This window comes from Platalea leucorodia, assembly GCF_965183815.1.
Source record: "Platalea leucorodia genome assembly, chromosome: 4".
NCBI lineage: Eukaryota > Metazoa > Chordata > Aves > Pelecaniformes > Threskiornithidae > Platalea > Platalea leucorodia.
Window position 1 is genome coordinate 55,339,519 of NC_138826.1, and position 20,740 is coordinate 55,360,258.

At 40.2% G+C, this 20,740-nt stretch overlaps 1 protein-coding gene across 1 annotated transcript; it reads right to left on the minus strand.

Moving 5' to 3' along the window:
• Nucleotides 1-75: 75 nt before the first annotated feature.
• LOC309589071 (solute carrier organic anion transporter family member 1C1-like) lies at nucleotides 76-17,980 on the minus strand (the record flags this gene model as incomplete). The annotated part of the gene is made up of 14 exons (XM_082308924.1): nucleotides 76-292; nucleotides 1,196-1,313; nucleotides 3,277-3,341; nucleotides 5,202-5,386; nucleotides 7,408-7,570; nucleotides 8,404-8,599; nucleotides 9,114-9,278; nucleotides 10,154-10,399; nucleotides 11,773-11,871; nucleotides 11,988-12,134; nucleotides 12,970-13,085; nucleotides 15,227-15,359; nucleotides 15,448-15,589; nucleotides 17,849-17,980. The coding sequence occupies 14 exons, from the start codon at nucleotides 17,978-17,980 to the stop codon at nucleotides 76-78; spliced, it is 2,124 nt and encodes a 707-aa protein (XP_082165050.1).
• Between the last annotated feature and the right edge of the window lie 2,760 nt (nucleotides 17,981-20,740).

Consider the following 20,740-nt stretch of genomic DNA (forward strand, 5'->3'; position numbering starts at 1 on the left):
GTTATTCATAACATTGTGAAAGTTGTTTCTAAAAGAAGCTGTCCTGATTCACGTGATGCTAGTCTAAATGGCTTTCTAAATACATGATTCATTCTCTGCATCAGAAGAACCTGCCAAACGTTCTTTGATCTTGCAATTATCTTCTGTATTCATAGGAGCATCTTCTCTTCCTCCATTCTCTATAGGCCTGCAGTTCTTATTTTGAAAGTTTTTCTTTATCAATATATATAACAAGATCGCAAACGAGTAGGAAGAACCTCTTAACACCGCTGCTAAACCAAGGTAGACATACCTGTGGGATAGAGCATAGAAGATAGTGCCAGGCATTGAAGTTTTCAAGGACACTGAAGAAAATCACTGTGATGGCTTTTAAGGATCACATATATACCAAAACTGCATAGCAGCTTAGGGAAAAACACTAAAAATCGTTCTTTGTGAATGGTACCACAAACTGGACATTTTTGCTTGCAAAAACATCTGTTAAAGAATTGAAAATATTCTTTTTGCTTATGAAGATAGTTGCAAAGTGAAACTTCCATCATCTTCCCTTTGTTTCTAAAGATTTTCAGATCACTTTAAGACCTTAGACTTTTTAAGGCTAGAAATATATTGAGATTGCCAGAGTGGACTATTTTATGTAAAAATAAAAAACACATCAGAAGTGCCCAAGATTCAGGTGAAAAAGAAAATTCTCTGGAATATTCCTCCTGGAGACCAATATTGTTTGTGTTTAACCAATACATTACCAGCTGCTCAGTATGATTTTCTTTCGTTTATTTTTCTCTTAAATGTGGCCAATGCACAAAGTTAAACAGTCTTGCCAGTATGAAGAAACTATCTGCAAATAAGGTAAATTTCAATACCTTTCCTCTTGATGGTAAATCATACAATCCTAGGTCTCTTAAATTGACTCAAAGGATATTAAAAATACATATTTCATTCCAGAAAGTCTCTGTCATTGACATTAAATGATTTTTGCACAACATAAAAACTGAATGAAAAACTAAGAGTTTAAGATGTGATCTTAAGAGTTGTCAGTTTCAGGAATTCTGGACTGACCTACATCTGAGTCCAGAGATAGTATCTGATGATAGTTTTTGATCAGTGGCCTCACACGCTACCATATAACAGAACAAAGCATGTCTATCTGTAGAGAAGAAATGCATGAGGCTTTTTATGCCCTAATTTACCTTACCTGTATGCATTGGAGTCGTATAGCCTGCAAGCCCCTCGCTGCCCACAGCTTGTGCTTCCCCATTTCAAGCATGTCTTGTCAATCAGTGCACCAAAATAAACTGGTGCTGGAATCCCAGCTGCAAGGAAATGAGCAAAAATGTCACAAGATATCATGGGAAAAGACATCTTCTTAGAAATCAGCTTTATATTTTCTTAGTGACAAGTTACATGCTGCAATAGTGGCAATAGGTGGGTTGGACTGTGGGGAGTTTTTCCTTTCCTTTATCAGAGTAAGTGCAAGCCAGGACACCCTCTCTGTGCTGTGGGGACCGTCAGTCCCCAGGAAATGTGATCTGAGGGGTTTTGCCAGGCTCGTCATCATGCACATTGGTTTCTCAAGCATGGTTCTGAGAGCCACGGCTGGCTTCCAGTGCATGCTAAGCTCCAGCGAGGGAGAGCTGGACTGGTTGTGTATTTGGAGCACTGAAGTGATGCGTGGTTCCTTCTTCTATGCATAGCCTAAAATTATCCACACTGACTTCATATCTATCTGATAGCAGCTGATAGTCCCTTCTGCCTGAAGGGACAGCACCAAGTATACATGATTAGAGAAACTGAATGTGCTTTTCAAAAATGTCTGTGAGGGTAGAGCATCTTCAGTTGCATCCTTAGTGTCACTTGGCCAGATATACGAGCTTATGCTTTACTGCAAAACATGGCAGACGTGGGACAAATTCCTAGCCTTGCTGAAGTAAAGGCGAGTATTAACTTCAGACGAATCCAGGTTTCAGCATGTACAGGACCACGTTTCACATAACCTTTGTTCCTACAGGGGCATCCTGCATTCTTACATAGGAAATAATTTATTTTGTAAAAACAGGTATACTCTCAGCCTGTTCTACCCTAGGGCTCTTGTGAGAGTCTGAACTCAGTAACCTATCTATAAAGGCCTGTGTATTACGATCATCAGTGCTGTGGTCAGGATATGATGGGACAAACGCTCATTTTGGATAACATCAGACTTGATCTCCAAGTCACTGAAGAGAAATGCCAGCTTTTGTGAATCAGTGACAGTGGCTCTACTCTTTCTTGCAACAGAAGGAGCATGCTGGCTCAATGTGCTGAAGCAGAAGCCTATAGGAAGAGGCAGTTCTTTTTTTCATAATGCTTTTTTTATTTCCCATGGCTGAAAGAGCTCCAAGAATCCCATTGGCATTGCTTGTCCTGAGAGCTGGGGCAGAAGTTCTGCCCCTCCAGTGTATGATTAGAAAAGTAGAAGAGGACAAAGTGTGGATACACCTTCTTATCTCAAAATGTCCCACCACAATCCTGAGTAGAGACTACAGCCTTAACCTAGCTCTGATCGTAGACATTTGTAAGCTGCTGTTGATTTTTTAGGCTTCATAGCAAACCCGTGTGGCTTGACTTTTCACAGACATTTCTCTACATTTCTGAAATGCAGGTAGGTATTCTTATTCCATTGACCAAGAGAACAAAAGGAAACAGAGGTGCGTTTTCTTGCCTGCCTAGGCTTCTTAATCAACCATGTCATTAGCAACTCTCAAATAAAAAAGGAAAAAAAAGAGCATTGCAGCATGCTTAAAGGGAATTGAAATCTAAGCTGTTGTCTACCAGGAAAGTTAGATTTCAACATGGAGAAAACATTCTGTTATGATCAGAGTTGTATTAATGTTGAATGAAGTCCTACTAGAGCACGTCTTTTTGATCTTACTTGCAACATTGTGTTTCAGTGAGCCATTAGTTGAATCATAAGTTTGAGACCCTATAATGTTGTTTAGAAATTCAAGATAATACTTTAACTTTTTTTAGAAACTCTTCCCATTTTGGAACACCAGGCTCTCAAACTGCAACACCATTTAATAAGCAGGTCAAAGATTTTCAAAATTGTGTTAGCTGGTTTCCCAATGAACTCTTGACTGAATATTGGACCTTCAGGAAAAAAAACCCAGGATCTTCAGGAACAGCGCAGGATCTAACAGCTGTTTCAAGGATACATCTGGTTTACAAATTGTCGTTGCATTGGTGTCATTTAAAGCCATGCGAGCAAGCATCTTAGTTATTCAGAATGATTTCTCTTACCTAGCACTCTCATAATGAGTGTGTATAGACCAACCGCAAGAGATTTCACCTCTGGCTGAACGCATCTGAAAGGAAGAGGGATAAATATGAAGTATTTGCCTATCTAGTGCTTAGACATGCCTATTAAACTGCCATTAATTACCCTGAATTTAATACTCTTAATGACAGAAAGCCAAGCTTTGGAAGGAGAGTGCTTTCTACATCTGCTGAAAATATGTTAAGTGGTATGAAAAAGGTGAATTAATCTATTGTTTTCCATCACATATCTCCTGGGAAGTCCATTCACTAAGCAATAATTAAAGAAGTGAAATTTTAAAGTCATAATCACAGTCAATCCTAGTCTTATTGAAATGGGCTCTCCAACTGCCTTAACCCCCCCGCACACATTTTCCTCACTTGATGGGAAATATCTTACTCACTCGATGGGAAATAGCACAGTGCCCTAAGACAAAAAAGTTGCAAGAAGCTGCATGAGTGCAGCATCTTTCTATTCTCGAATGACATTCCTCTGTACAACACCACATCTTGAACTACGCAAAGCCATCTGGCAATATGCCCATCTGTTTCATGGGGAACCACACTCTAAGTGTCAGAAACAGGCTCTGAGTTTGAATCCATTATATATCCAGCCTCTGCCATCTCCTTGCAAATATTAACATGGTCTGCACTCAGAAAGATGTCTCACAAAGACAAGGAAGGGAGGGAGTTCGCATTCTGTTTTCCATGCTCATTTAGGATGACTTAATGCTCTTAGGACTACCATTAAATTTGCCGCTAATGCATTTTTCTATAGATAGAGCTTTCTTTTCAGGTTACTGAAAAGTATATGCTAATTTGCATACATGGTTCCAAATCACATCCTGGTACACTTGCACCTGTGTACCTCAACAGACATGAGCATAAGAGCCTCAGACTGAGCCCTCAGGTGTCCTGAATTTCCAGACATCTGATAAGCGCAATCTATTGGGGCAACCCCACATCCAGAAATCCTGACAAATGCATGGCATTTTCAAAATCCATACAGCCAAAATATCCAAGCAGAGAAAGAGGACATGTTCTGGAAAACCTGGGCATATAACAGGCATAAGAGAAACCATTATGCAGCAGTTGGAAGCAACACACTGGAACCGACTTACTTACAGACAGCAGCAAAGTAAGGTTTGATGCGAACAGCTACAAACAAATAGGAAATGACAAAACTCATTAAAGAAAGCATGTTATACTCTGCTGGTTTTGGCTGGGATAGAGTTAATTTTCTTCATAGTAGCTAGTATGGGGCTATGTTTTGGATTTGTGCTGAAAACAGTGTTGGCAATATAGAGATGTTTTCGTTATTGCTGAGCAGTGCTTACACAGAGTCAAGGCCTTTTCTGCTTCTCACCCCACCCCACCAGCGAGCAGGCTGGGGGTGCACAAGAAATTGGGAGGGGACACAGCCAGGACAGCTGACCCCAACTGACCAAAGGGATATCCCGTACCATATGACATCATGCTCAGCATATAACATTGGGGGAAGAAGAAGGAAGGGAGGGACATTCAGAGTTATGGCATTTGTCTTCGCAAGTAACCACTACACGTGATGGAGCCCTGCTTTCCTGAAGATGGCTGAACACCTGCCTGATGATGGGAAGTAGTGAATGAATTCCTTATTTTGCTTTGCTTGCATGCATGGCTTTTGCTTTACCTATTAAACTGTCTTTATCTCAACCCATGAGTTTTCTCACTTCTACTCTTCTGATTCTCTCTCCCATCCCACCGAGGGGAAGTGAATGAGCAGCTGTGTGGCGTTTAGTTGCCATCTGGTGTTAAACCATGGCATACTGCAAGAGAGTCTTTTCTCCTAAGGGAAAGAGAGAAACCTAAACACAACTTTGATCCCCTCATTGGAAAGCCTCAACCATTGGTACACAGTTAGTTTTACTTACCTAAACATAATCATGTATCCTGGGGTGCCTCCCAATGCATAACAAAAGCCACTTATGACTTGTATTACTGTATAATAAATAAACTTCATTGAACAATCCTCACTTTTTGGACATTGTCCCAAGGTGGCAGAGTTATTTCCTGTCCATGAACTGCTGGCTTCAAGACAGCTGCAGTTATGGAAGACCTGGAAGACACAAAGCAGATTTAGAATCACAGAATCATAGAACAGTTTGGGTTGGAAGGGACCTTTAAAGGTCATCTAGTCCAACCCCCTTGCAATGAGCAGGGACATCTTCAACTAGATCAGGTTGCTCAGAGCCCCGTCCAACCTGACCTTGAATGTTTCCACGCATGGCGCATCTACCACCTCTCCGGGCAACCTGTTCCAGTGTTTCACCACCCTCATTGCAAAAAGTGTCTTCCTTATGTCTAGTCTAAATCTACCCTCTTTTAGTTTAAAACCATTACGCCCTGTCCTATCGCTACAGGGACTGCTAAAAAGTCTGTCCGCATCTTTCGTACAAACCCGCTAAGTATTGAAAGGCTGCTGTAAGGTCTTCCAGGAGCCTTCTGTTCTCCAGACTGAACAACCCCAATTCTCTCAGCCTTTCCTCATAGGAGAGGTGTTCCATCCCTCTGATCATTTATGTGGCCCTCCTCTGGACCCACTCCAACAGGTCCATGTCTTTCCTGTGCTGAAGACTCCAGAGGTGAGGTCTCACGAGAGTGGAGTAGAGAGGCAGAATCACCTCTTGTGACCTGCTGGCCATGCTTGGCAGGACATTGCTCATGCAATGGGGAATCCTGCCTTCACACACAGATATAGCCCAAAGCCTTCCTAAGCATCCTGTTCCTATCTTATTTGCGTTTCTTGAGGCAATGGGCAGCATTTTCTTCTTTTCTTTCCTTCAAACAGTGCTCAGAGTCAGAAGGGATGTTCTATGCCAGCCTGTTTTTATCAGTGAACACAGCACCTCTTTTTGGAAGATGTTTGGAGCACCCATAGGATCTCTGAGGCTGGCCTCAGCTTTGTGTCCCTGGAGGGCAGTCGAAGGGGAAAAGCGAGGCTCAAGGAGCTGTGCCTTTTGCTGCTAAGTGACACCACCTGTTAGCTGACTTGTCTCTGTGAAAAGCACCCGGATCACAAGTCCCTCTCTCCTAACACTGATCCACCAGAGGTACCTCACAGCTGTAAGCAGCATCTATCTGTCAAGATACAGCTCATGCAGAGCCCTGAGATCAGCAGTAGGGGTACTGATAGCTTAGGAGCAATGGCTTTTAGCCAGGGCTTGAGGGGCTTGAGGGGCTTGAGGATGTGCTGAGGTAAGTGGAACTGTGAGCCACAAATTTTAACCCTCTACAGAGACAGGCTTGTGTGGAAGGCAGTAGTCCCACTGTCATGGATGCTGTTGAGCCCTTCTCCCCTGACTCCTACCTTAAGATTTTAGGAAAGAATGTCTTTTGGAGAAGATGACTGTAGACATGAGAGAGAAACCAGCCACACACAAAAAAATCCCCAAACTGTTGGAGAGAAAATTATGTCGGAATGCAAGAGACAGCTCCAGATTATGTATCTATCTTCTGGAGTGATCATCTGGCATCAGAAAACAGGGGAATGACACAGTCCAATGAAGGCTTATATCCATGGACTGGAACAACTTCTCTGGGACTCCGTGCATTATCCCCAGCACTCTGTGCTGAGCAGAAGTCAGTCAGCCAGAAAAATAAGTGGTATACTGTCATCCCAGAATCTCACACAGAGAAAACAAGCTGCCTCCCCTCAAGTCATTCTTCATACTTACACATTAATGATCAGTATCAGGGAAGATACTACATTATCTTAGAGTACTTCAGTTGTTGGCTGAAAACCTCAGGGCAGCCAGAGTGAGGTTTATGAAAGGCAAGCCATGGACAACCTTCAGACAACGTGTGACCACTTTGAATTGTTTGTTTCCCCCTCTTGTTCAATCTACAAAAAATGAAAGCTAGGATCTATAACAAGGAGCTAGGGTTTTTTTCTTAGTGTGCAGTAACTCAGAGAAATCTCTATGTCTTCTCTGCCATTTGTAGCCAGAAATCATAAATACTTTACTGACTGGTCCCCAGTAACTTTGGTTTCCCTTAAATGCGTTATACTACTAAATCCCTGGTGTTACATGGAAAACAAGCTAGTAAAAAACCTCAGAAACTGAAGCAGGGTCTTACTGTGTTCTTTCCATGTCCCACCGAAGTTGTGCACCCAGCTAGACATGCCGAAACATACGTGAGTCCGTTGTCTCCACACACAGGATCCCATACATTGGAGTCACATTTGCAGTCAGAGTTGCACTCAGAAAATATGGCATTTTCATGGTACGGAATGGTTTTGCTTGGAAGTTAAGTTCAGAGAGGTGTAAGAACTTTTAATTCAGTGCTTATGGCAATGTAGTCCCTTCTGCGTGACAGTGTTGCTGTCCTGAAACCCACCTCATATGCCCAGGACATATGTTTTCATAGCTGAGTCTCTACTGTATTGATCTCTTTGCTTGAGATTCCATCCTACTTGCACTGATACTAAAGCCTTCAGGGAGGTGCAAACACTAGCCATGAGGTACTCTAAGAAGGCTGGACATGAGGCAGTGACAACCCATATGCCAGTGTGTCACTGGGCTCCTTGGACAGCCATATCCTAGCATGCATCCCCTGTACTGGTAGCTTTACTCACTCCAAGAAAAAATAACAGCCTGTAACTTTTAAACCCTGGTTCTCTCTTGAGAGGAAAGAGTATCTTCAGTAGGCATAAAAGCTTCATTTTGGTTTACAGTAGGCTGAGAGTCTAGCATGTTGCAGTCTTTCCATCTCTGTGCAGGATATGCTACCAATGCTCTCTGTTACATATGCTTCACCCTGCTACTGAATATTCTTTGCTGGTGTAGAGATAGCACTGTGTGAAACAGCAATACCACCCTACACAGCCAACCATCTACATTGGTAATGATGCAATTTTGTTAATGTATTTCTAATTAAATTTTAAGCATTGTTGTGCTTTGCCAGGCTGACACTCTGCTGACCAATAAAACTATCACAATGACAAGTGGTAGTGTTCACTTTCTCTTAAGCATTGCAAAAGCATGGTTCTCTTTTAGCCTTGATGTCATAGTACATTTTTTGAACCATTGCTGCCATGGAGAAAAAACATACTCATCTTCATTTTATACTCACCCTTCATAGGACACTGTCATTCCTGCTACCACATGGTTCTCACAGCCAACAAAAAAGTGCAAGAGACTGATGACGTAGGCCAAAAATGACATGGTAAATGCAAACTTGCTTGCTCCAACGATGCTCATTTTGTACTTTTTCATTATGAGCCCTCCTAGGAAAATCCCAATACCTACAGGAGGTAAGGATGTCAATCCTGAAAGAGATTATAGAAGGGGAATGTTAAAATAAAAGAGTCACACTGGATTTAAGAACCAAACTCTGTCCTCAGCTTGATATCCCTGGCAGCTTTATGTTGTATTTTCATGACTTTAGGTGACTTTGTGATCAGCCTAATCCCTGGGTTGTGTATGCTATTTTTGAAGTGCCTAACCCTCAAAACCCACTTCCATTGCAAGGCATTAGTCAGATGTTGCAGCATTTAAAACTCCCACACCACATTCATTTCATATTTGGGGTGCCCTTGCTATAATATAATTAATGTAGTATAATATAACATGAATAATACAATATAATATAGTATAACAATTTATTCTGGTCCCATAGACACCAAAACTGTAGTTTGTATGCTGCCTCTATATAATTCAAGTTCAGGAGAGACCACCATTTACATCAGCCTGTTCTGCAAGGAATTCAGTCCCAGAAAAAGCATGTCAGAACTCCCCATGCGCTGCTTATAGCATAAGCGGTCATTGCACAGTGTAACTCACCTATTAGAAAGTTAGATTTAGATGTAGATTGCCCATACTGCTGTTCCATGTACTTTGGTTTGTAAGTCAAGAAACCGGTAAAGCTACTGAACTGTAACAGTGCGCAACACACAAATGTAAAGTACATTCGATTACCCAATACTTTTTTCAGGGAGGTATAGAAATCTGAAAGAAAGGGATATATGAGTTGGCTTTGAAAGATGCATGGCATAATTACTGGTGAGTAATCTACAAAACTTAGGGCAAAATCCTTCTCTCAGCTGTCCAAGTGCAAGTTGTACTGATCTTCATTTGCATGTGAGTATCTGAAAGCAAAATGAGGTTCTTGAAAAACACCAGAGGTTGAGATATAGCAAGAGAATCCTAAAAGAAGAAGTATGGGTTAAGGCCTGGGTGCTCTAGTGGATCTGCACATGAAGACTGAAGGGCTCCATGCAGCAAAGACTTCTTTCAGCTTACACGAATATCATCACAGTTCAAGGCTAAGTGAGAGGTGGCTTTGTGAAGTTGCCCAATGGCTTCCACTGGGATCTGAACAAATACAGGAGAATTTGACTAACGATGCAAAGCCATCTCTTCCCTACACCTTTCCACCCCTTTCTTAGCCTAACGACTGCACAACCAGAGCTGATATTCAAGCCTGCTGTATTTTCATCAGGCAGCAATGTGCTTCAGTCTCCATGAGCTCTGTGGTCATCAGATAAATAATTTGGCTTTCCATATTGAGAAAGGAACCTTCTTTCTCTTTAGGTCCTGATACAGAAACAATTTTTCCACTGTTCACATTTCTTCTAGCACAAAATTTTAGAGGTAGGTGCCACTCAGGTGATGATGCATTGCAGGAGATGCATGCAGAACCTCAAGTCTTGAAGAAGCTCTTCGACTTCTAACAATCTTTAGCAGACTCCTCTGTTCCTGGGGATAGCTAACTGGTTTAGACTGAAGTGCAGGGGAGGCAAAATATTCTGTAGAACTATTACATTCCCGCAGTACATTGTGCCTGTTTCTTTTCACATTTATACAACTTGAAAAACACTTGCCTTTCAGTATTACTGACCACTTCCTTGGCTTAGATTTTGCAGGAGGAAGTGTCTTTCTCGTGGTGCCCATGTTTTCCAAGAGACCATATGAAGTTTTGTCATTATGGGCTTCCTCTGGCTTTTTCAGACTCTTCGGCAGAAAGAAAAATGGAATAGCAGCTAGGAAACTGGTTACACCACCTATTAAAAAACCAAGCCACCATGCACCCACCCAGCGGGAATCCTGTGGGGTGATGGTGATGCTTCCTAGAATTGAGGGAAACAAATACAAGTTACCTAAATGAAGAAGTTGAACCTTCCCACCCTTACCTGCTAAAATAGCTGCATTTTACGATGTCTGACTTTCAGTGGTAACAGTAATCGTCTAACGAGAGACTGTTCATGCAGTGAAGGCATCAGGAATCATACCCTGAATGGTGTTATGTTTCATCTGCCTTTCCACATGATATGCTGACTGCCATTTTGTGGCATACACAGCAACACAGAGGTCCTTATCCAACACATAGGAAACCAAAACGGCTGGCAGCCAGGTCTCAAGCATGGGGTCTTTTTAGGCCTAATACATTTCTGCTGACACCATTCTCTGCAAAACCAAATTGTTTTGATTACTATTAAGCATATAGGCATTTGCTGTGGCATCAGTGAGATTAGCCACGACTTCAAACTTTGTGTTGCAAGGAAGATGAGAGTAGTTGGTTGTATTTTTATGATTGTTACATGTTGGCATGTTTGGCAGTGGACCAACACTATAAGGCTTTTCACTGTGTGACCAGAATTGGCTCACTGTCCTTATGCTTAAGCAAAATCAAACATTGGCTTAACAAAGAGCAAAGACAAAATAGTTCATCTGTCTAACTACAGGATCCTGAAGATCTGAAAACTTCTCTGTCTTGCTAGTAAAACAGGATCACCCACTGCTGCTGCTACACTAGGCCTTTTTCTGAAAAAGCCATCACCTGTCTGCACTGCCTGACTTCCCATCAGGCTGGTTTGGTGGGTGGGGAGGTGGGCTGGCCAGGCAAAACCACCTCAGAGATGGCTCCTGACTCTTCCACTGAAAGGGAACAGGATGCAGGGGCATGGCCACCACTTAGGGGGATTGCTCTGCTTCCTCTGGCATTTTGCAGATGTGATTACATATACATGTTTTCTTTTCATCTGAATAAGCAAGGGCTGCCAAAAAGTGTATAATGTATTGCAAACACTACATGAATTGTAAATAACGTAAAATGCTCAACTGAAAAGGCAGATAATCCACCAAAACTGTAAAACTGCTATGCTAGCAGAATCCTTTCATTAAGATCCCAGTTTAGTAAAATATCTTGGGTCTGTGAGAGTTCTTGGTAAAAATTTTTTAAGAAGTTAAACATATATTTTAATCCTTTAATCCCAAAACACAATTCTAAAATATGTTCCTTGTCTAATTCTGCCTTTGCCTAAAAGCTTCCAGTAATTTAATAAAATTGTAATAAAGTATATAATAAAATAAATGAAAGCAATATAAATTAAAGATAAATTATATTAATATAATTAATATAATAAAAACTTATCCAAATGTGTAGAGGAACCTGTTACCAACAGGTATTAGCTTAGTTTCATTTTACCTCCATTTTACTTACCTAAATCCACAAATCCAATATCCACGTACAGTTTTGCACAGAAAGATCCCAACAGGAAACCAGCCATTGGACCCAACATGGCTATTGTGTGCAAACATGCTGAAAATATAATGAAGCAGATGCTAGTACATTTTAATGGCTGAGTGTTTTCTTCTGCAGAAGATGATCAATATCTTACACTACAAATCTCTCAGTTTACTTCATGTTGAGATTACCTACATACACAGGAACATCCTCTTCTTTAGCAAAATCATCAAGATAAGAGATGCCCAATGGTGTTATTGGTGTCTCACCAATTCCACGTAACATGTTTCCCAGTAAGATATATATCCACATATATGATGATGGTTCCTTCTCACAGCCTGCAGATAATGAGAGTTTACATCTTTGTAATAGAATAGTTGAATGGGAAACACTGACAAATCACAGGAAATTCAGCACATGAAGTGATTACGGTTTAGTATTTAAGGTATTAACAGCATTATCCTCATGGAATATTAATGAAAGGCCATCAACCTCATTATACCTTTTAATAATTTTTTAATAACACTTTCCTCCACCTCCATTGTATTTGGTTTCTAGAAACACAGATAAGTATCACCCATCAGAAAAGAAGCCTGTGTAAAAAAAATGGCAGATTGGTATTGTCATAAATATATTATCTGACATATAACTTATATCTTTAACTTGAGAAGTTCGAGATGGTTTCTGGGGTACAACTTGGCTCTTTCTCTACCTATGTCACATGCCAAGCAACATGTAAAACAGCTGTATTCCATGTAGTAAGCAAAATCACAGAAATGCCCATTTATTTCCAGTTAACTCTGCAGCTTCACGTCCTTTCACAGTATCTCTTCCACCTCCCCAGCTCCAGGTCCTGGGTAACTGAATCCCTTCAGGAATTTCTTTGCACTGTCTCAGCATCCCCTTTATTGTTAGGGTGATTTTACTGTAATTTGGAAGTGTGAACATAGGAAACTGAGGATCTGGATCCTAGTAATTTGTGTTTGATGGATATTTCTTCTCCAAATGAAATGCACAAAGTACATTTAAGTGTTGGTAATGTTCCCAGACAGGTAAAGACTGAAGTTAGAAATCTAAGTGAGCATCTTTCATGAGGCAGTGATTTACTCCACTTACTTACAACCAAAGATAAAACTAGTTCCTCTATTTGTACTTACACTTACAGTTCCTTACCTGATTGGGAGACTTCCAACAGTGTTTCATTTGCATCTTGATGTAGGGAACAGGGATTTATGCTTGAAGTTAAGTTGTCTGAAGAAGCTGTATGTGATGCTGTCTCAATCTTATAACTGAAAACACACAATAGTAGGTTTAGAAGCAGTGTTCACTAGGGAAATACTAGCGTAGTAGGGCAGGTATCACTTGACTGCTATTTCCCTAAAGAGAAAGGTATCTTTGTTTAAATACCAATCCAAAGATCAAATCCTACTAAAGGAGAAAAAAAGAAGATTATTTAAGCATATTTTGGAAAATGAAAACACTAAAATTAAGAACAAATAAAAGTTAGAATCGTCTGTCTAGAAGACATAACATTTTAAGCTGTAAAATTTAAAAGGACTTTTGAAAATAATTCAGGTAGGATTGAACTGTCAGTATCAAAATTTAGGGTCAGGTCCAAGTGAGCTCCCTGTGCTGACCCCCACAGTCAAGGAGAAAAAGAAGAATTTCTTGAGTGTGAGTGTGAGTCCCCCTTTTCATCATAGATACGTATTTTGGTGTTGGGGGAGGAGTGAGGAAGGAGGAAGTCATCCTCAGGAGGTACCTGTTTGCCTGATAATTGGCATTGGCTTTAGAAAGAGATGTTGTATAGCAGCAGGTGAATAAAGTTAGTGGCTAAAAGACACTCTTTAGCTGTATTTATGTGGAGCAGAGCAATGCTGCGGGGCGGCAGCTGAGCAGCTCAGGTGTTGGAAGCTGTTCGGCTGCTTTAGCATGATCCTTTTCCCAGATATGAGCCCTGCTGAGGTGCAAAGTACAATTAAGCAGGACAACATGGTAAAGCATACATTCTGCTTCTAGGAACTGGGCTGGCTCTGTTAGACCAGACAGGCTTATTTTTCAGGTTCAAACAAAGAGCATTCATCAGAAGAGACAGTGTAGAACAGTTTCACCATAACAATTCAGACACAGGTACATGAGAAACTGTATGAGATTCCCAGTGTAGATGAGCAAGATACATAGTTTGGCTTAAGGAGCGGAAAATACAAGTCTGATGCTAGTGCAAGATACACTGTCATGATAAAAAAAGTATTCCTTAGTTTTCTGTTTATAGTGTTATACCTAAAATTATTCTAATACATTTAAGAGAGCAATAGAAATATGTCTTAGTCTATGCTATCACTGTATCAAAGCTATGGCTAGAAACATTATTACATATAAACAACATGCAGTAAATCTCTGAGCCTCGAGAAGATGAATAAAAATTAGCTTAACCAGCCATGGAACATCAGTTTAACCATCCATGTGCATTTGAAACTGGAAAAACTCTGGTACCAGTTCTACCAGCACTGATCCATCTGCAGGTTCTGCGTGAAGCTGAGCGGCTGCTTTGTGTAAGGAACAGCCGTTTGCCACAGGGGAGCAAAATACACCATCTTACACAGCAAGGCTCTGGTTTCCTCTTTCAAGGAGTGGGATTTCTTCTAATGAGCACCTTTGTAGGTTGGTTTCTTCAACGACTGAGCTCTGAATCCCTGATTTTACATGAGCGTTACCTGTTACTATAAATAAAGTCATATTTCAGGTAGAGATGTTACTCCATATGAAGTTACCTGCCCAGAGCTTTGAGGTTCTGTTCAAAACAGCACAAACTTATTCTAGAAGTCATATAGGTGGATTCTATATCCCTCATCATTTTACTGTGGTTCATAATGGTTTGACTTTCTTGCCTAAATGATCCTGACATCTCTACTAGCAACTGATGATGTCACATTTTTAGGTTAGCACTGATTTTCCCCATAAGGTGTTCTTACAGTTAGCTGTTCAGGAAGAGTATATAATTCATTAAAGCAATAGCACCAGCATAGTAGCATGGTTGAAGATTTTCAAAGAACAATATATTTTGTTTGAAACTTGAATTTTCATAAGATTTTCATAGGTAAGTGTTTTCTCCTGAAAAAAAAAATCTAATGATTTTGTAAAATCATTTCCTTCTCTGCCTCTTTTCTGAAGAAGTCTGACTGAAATCTAAAGTATTTTGATTTTCCTATTTTTTTTGAGAAGCTGAACTTTTACTTCAGAAGAACTATAATTTTTCAACTAGATAAAATGAACAATGATGTGTGTGTCAAATGTGATTCATTGCACATCGAGGTGAAGCTCTATAGGCCTTTGGGAATCTAAAACTTAATATACACCAAGTTTCATTCAAAAACCAGAAAGCAGTATCCAATTCCAATGTTAGACTACCCAAATTAATCTTGGTACTTACTATCCCATGAAGAAATGAGGCATTGCTGTTAAAAGACTTCCCAGAGCCATAGTAAAGCATCCAACAGCTATTACTTTGGGCCTATGAAGTTTAGCTCCAAAGTAGCTTACAAATGCAATCACCAGCAAGTTACCTGGAAGGTAATGAGCCAAAATTAATGCCAGATGCTGTGCCTTGTATTTCTCTGAACAGTTTTCTGCATGTTACAGAATATCAATTACCCATCTCGAAGCTCCCATCGATAAAACCAACAGTAGAGGACGTCAGGTCAAACCTTCGTTCAATCTGAGTGATGGAGCTTTTCATAATCGTACCAGACAATGTTTTACTAAAGTAGCTGAATGATAAAGCAGCAAGAAATGCCTGAGGAAACATTAAGACAGAAAACGGGAGGTAGAGGCAGGGAAACTGGTCACAGAGGAATCAAATACATTTAAAACTGTGTGGAGTAATCATCATCATGGCATACGTTTGGTACTCAAATTGCAGTGACAACGTTGTGTGTGAATTTTCACGTACCCTAATGCTATGTAGTGCCAGGATGGTCTCTCAGCAATGTCTGCTCCAGCTCTGGTTTTCCCTGCTGGAGAGGGCTGGTGCTAGGTGTTGCACTGAGAGCAGCTGCTTGCTTTAGGGTTCAGGTTTGCAATAGCCATCTTAATGACCAGAAAGCCTGATCTTCCCTGCATTGCTGGCCGGAGGTTTTCCAAAGCAGAAATCCTATGGACTGAGGAACTTAAATTTGGCAAACAACTCACTGGCGACTGCTTACCTTACTGACATCCTGAGGTTAAATTTATCAAAAAGCCGAGGCCCAGTGTTGGGTAGCCAAAATGGTTGGATTTCTAAATTTCTAGATGTTGCAGAAATGTAAAATTTGCCAGAGGTAAAATACCTCATCAAGATAGTTTTACAGACACTAGTCCAACCTAAAATTAATCTTAATCCCAATTATTTTCTGCTTGGGCCACATGTCACTTATTTTAGGCCAGTTCATAACTGGTTCTAACTCAAACATATAGATAGCCATGGCATCAAAATACAGGCTTTACGCAAGTTTTTGTGATATCCCGGTATGTGGAAAGTGGTACAGACTGATTGAGTTCATCTCTGTCTCAAATGATATATTTTGAAATGTGTGGATTATGGCTATGTCTCCTGTATACTATATACCTCACAAGGGAAAGCTTAATATTCTTTATAATTTTATAGTTGCTTCCACCAACACATATTGTGGCTTTTGCAAATAAAGGTGTATTTGATGAAAAGTTAAACTAAATTTGTTTAAATATTATCCAACTATTTCAACATAGTCTCAAAAACAAATAGACTTATTGCTCACTGGGTAAAAGTCCCAATACAACACAATGTTGGGTAAGTAAACAAAAGTAAATATAGGTTTAGCCTTTGCAATACTATCTACTGTAAGAAATGAAGCCAAACCTGGAAGTAAAAGCTTGACAATAGATATATTTACACTCTTTTTGTCCGGAAGGAAGAGAAAAATCTCACAAGTGCAGGCTTTATCCTGACATGTTTTATTTTTCCTGAGCATGAAAACACAAACAAAAATGACTTGGGTATTTGGGAAAATACAATCCCCAGGTAAACCACAAAACATTTCATGGGAAGGTGAGGGAGAATAACAATTTGTCTTTTATTTCCTCCAAAATATTGTGTCTATTAAACACTAATTGCCACAAAGTTAGACATAGATCCACAATCATGCAGCATTGCCTGCATACATGATGGCAAAGTTAGTCCTGTGAGTATCCCAGAGAGATCAGATTCTGTTTTTGCAGGTGTATATGGGTAGTGAATGTGAGTCAGATAAAATAATAAATATAACAACCTTTGCCTGATACTTGAGCCAAATTATTTTGGATGGTTGGAAAGTTTGCAATTACCTATCTTTTTCCATTAATCTTTCATTTTACAGGTCTTTTTATAGAAAGAAATGTGTCCCTGATTGCAACTCCACTGAGCCTATGGAATTTAATCTGAGATGAAGCTAGCTGAAGTAGTCATCAAAACATAAACCCAAACACATCACTGTCAACAAGAAATGTTGCCTTTGTAGTATTTGTAGCTCAGCTGGAAGCAATAAATACTAAAGCTTTAACATGAAAGCAAAATTCTCATTAGTTTACTTGCTTTGTTCCGTCAGTTCTTCTTGTGTGCTCCTGAAAGCTTGGATGCTTGTGGGAATCAGTGGACTGTTTGACCTACAGCTGTGGATTAGATAAAAGTCCTGGAATACGATTTGCCTCACCCTATTTTGGCCCTACAAGAATGGGTAGTGATAGCAGCCTCAGACAACAGTATATCATAGCCACCTTTTTTAGGATGTTTCAAGTCTTCCACTGGAGGTTGCTGTCTCTCTTCAATGACCAAAAAGGGGATCTACCTATGAGTAACTTGAGAGTAAATATGTTAAATCAGGAATTTTTATTTTTTTGAAGACAAAGACAAGATCCAACCCTTCGTTGTACCTCCAGTGTGTATCCAGTTCCAGAAAAGATAGGGGGAACAGGAATGAAGTATTCTGTCATTCATGTCTTGAAAAACATTTTTTAACATATGACAACAGTAATTTGTGGTGATATTGATAAGGCACCAAACCTTCAAGCCAGTGCAACAGGAAGTCTTCTTTTCGACTGGTAGATTTTTGTTTCCTTCATCATCCAAAAGCTGGGCAGGTTCTGCTTCCTGATTTGAGTCATCGACATTGCTGGATTCAGTTTCCACTGTCATGGTTGATTTCTTTACTGAGTGATCTGAATGCAAGAGAAAAACAATAATAAATACAAAAGCACATATGCCAAAATAGAGTTGCTTAAGGACCTTTCTGATGAAACAGTAGTTACAGCACAATGCTGAGATGTTGAAACTGAACCTTTTCATTGGAAAGGATTTGGCTCAATGACTTGAGTGTTTCAAAGTGTATATTTGTTTAAATACCAAAGTGTCTTGTGTTGACATCTTTCTTTTCAAGTGAAACGGTCTTCACTCTCCCCACTCCCCCCCTCCCCCTTTTTTTTCAGTCTAGAATGACTTTTAATGCTAAAAAGACAATTTCTACAAAAGAGTGAGAGACAAAATCTCCATCCAAAAACAAACTACAAGAGTCAACAAAGCATCAGTGCTGAAGCACAGGGAGTCCTAGTGAAGCTCTGAATTTGCAGGCCATGCAGCTCAGGACTCAATCATTGTTTTGGTAAGAGCTCTGTAAGCCAAGCCATCTGTAACCTCTGTAACATCTGTAGGCTCTGTAACCAAGCCATCCAACTTATTACGTATTCCTTCACAGGGGCCTGTTGGAAACAAGTCTTAATGACAAAAGAATTGATTATTTTAGCTACTTGACCTCCTATAAGGTGATTATATGTTTTTATTTCGTGCAATAGTCTACAGGGTATGCCTAATCCCCTTCTGTTTGCAGAGTGCTGTCTATATCCCCTGATGCGTGAAATCATCTGCAAGTCAGCAGTTCAGCAGAACTGCTCCAGTTCCCCTGGGAAGACCACACTCTGTAGCCATAGAGGACAAATCTTTACCCTCCTTTGATATAAATAATTTTTTGTTCTTGTTGAAAGCCTTGCTTCATGATTAAGTTGAATTTGGTTTTATTGCAATGAATAGTACAACACTTCACTTTTTCTTTTCTCATTTTTTTAAAACTCTATATCTGAGAGATGGGTAAGCAATTAAAAAGAATACTTCAGTGAAAAGCTGTAAGGGAAGTCTATATATCTATTTGCAAAGTTTACTTAAAGAATGAAAACACTTGCCCGTTTGTGCAACTCCAACTACAAACAGAACAGATTTCTGAAGGAAGATCCAGACGCCACTGCAGAGCCCCTCGGAAAAAATGGGTCACTTGAAACAAACCCTCTTCAGATCTGCCGATCTTGACAGACAGGCAAGATATAGTATTGTAACTAATGACCCCAAGTCAGAACTCGGAAATCATAGCTCACAGGAACTGATTTATTTCACCTTTTGCAGTAGTCTCCTCATTTGAGAAAAGGGTGAAGAAGGGTGGGGAGCAGGAAAGCACACAAAGAGAGGTTTTCCATGCTTGAATGGAGCTGAAAAAAGTTGGATGAACTTTTCAAATGCTGGAAAAAGTCCATCTGCAATTGCAAATTGCTCTGCTACAGGACATATGGCAGAGTAACACTTTTCAGAGCATTTAAAGGGTAGGCATTGCTCTAATGCACGATGGTGAAGAATTTTTTTCTTCACTCAGGTGGAAGAGGGTTAATACCTAAGAATGTTTAAGACAAATATACAAACAGAGATTTAAACAATTTAGGAGTTTCTTGGGCTTAAGTTCATGAGCATGTCCTTAGGTACTAATGCTGGCATGAAAAACTCCTTTCCTTTCCCACTGGCTCATAGCTGTTTCCCAAATTCTTGATTCATGTGAGCACCACTGCTTCTGTGGTTGTGCTGTAAGTCTGGGTCAGAACATATATCTGGACAAAAAAAATAGCTTTTCCTTCCACTTGGCTCTTCGGACAGATAGGAACAAGAAGTAGAGGAAAGGATTTTCTCAAGTCTGCACAACTACCAACAGAAATGCTTGTGAACTGAGATTCTTAGTGCTCAGGAAAAGTTAGTACACACATACTTTTGAGCATCTGGTCCTCTGAAATTTATCTGTCCCTGTGTAATCTGAAGATACTAGCTTCTCCCTGTTGCCATGAGAGATTAAGGACTACAATAAGATGCTGGGGTCATTGCAGGTCACAGGACTAAAGAAGTGGTTTTTTTGAGAGTTTGAAGGTATGACATGACTTAGAATCTCAATATAAGGAGAGAAGGAGTGAAAGCAGAGAAACATGAAGATGGAAATAAGAGGCAAAGCAGAGAAAAGAGAAAGGGAGTCAGGTATCCATACATGTAACTGAAGAAATTTAGGTATTAACAGGCTATCCCACTAAATGTTTCAGAGAAAGACGGTGAAGGTACAAAAAAGGAGGACAGTAAGATTGAAAGTGCGAGCAGTAAATATCAAGGAGCAGGTTAAGCAGTTAGAGGCAAATAGTGAAAAAGGCATCCAGAGGAAGAGGTTAGGGTACCAGGCAAGATAAAGGATAAAAAAAGAGAAGAAAAATAAAGTAAAATACATCTTCATGGGGCAAAAGCTGCTTGATGCACACAGAAAAGTGTGAAGCCAGCTAGAAGGTGGAAGTTAGTTGGCTCAGCACTGTCAGTGCTCAGCTCCTCCAGCCATCCAGGGAAAGCACTCTCAGGCAAGAACAGGAGTGAGTAGCTCCTATCAGTGGTGAATGACACATGTCTTATCATTGTTTTGCAAAGATGGTACTGGAGATGGTTCTGCTTTTGCTGGGGAAGGCTAGGATGGGTGGAAAGAAGCAAAACCACGATGCAACTGTGCTGGAGAAATGTTGGAGTGAGCTACGTGCAAGGATCAACAGTTGGAGCTGCTGGCAGCATCTCCTCCCATCCTCCGTTGACCCTGACCTACACAGAAATATGCTAGAG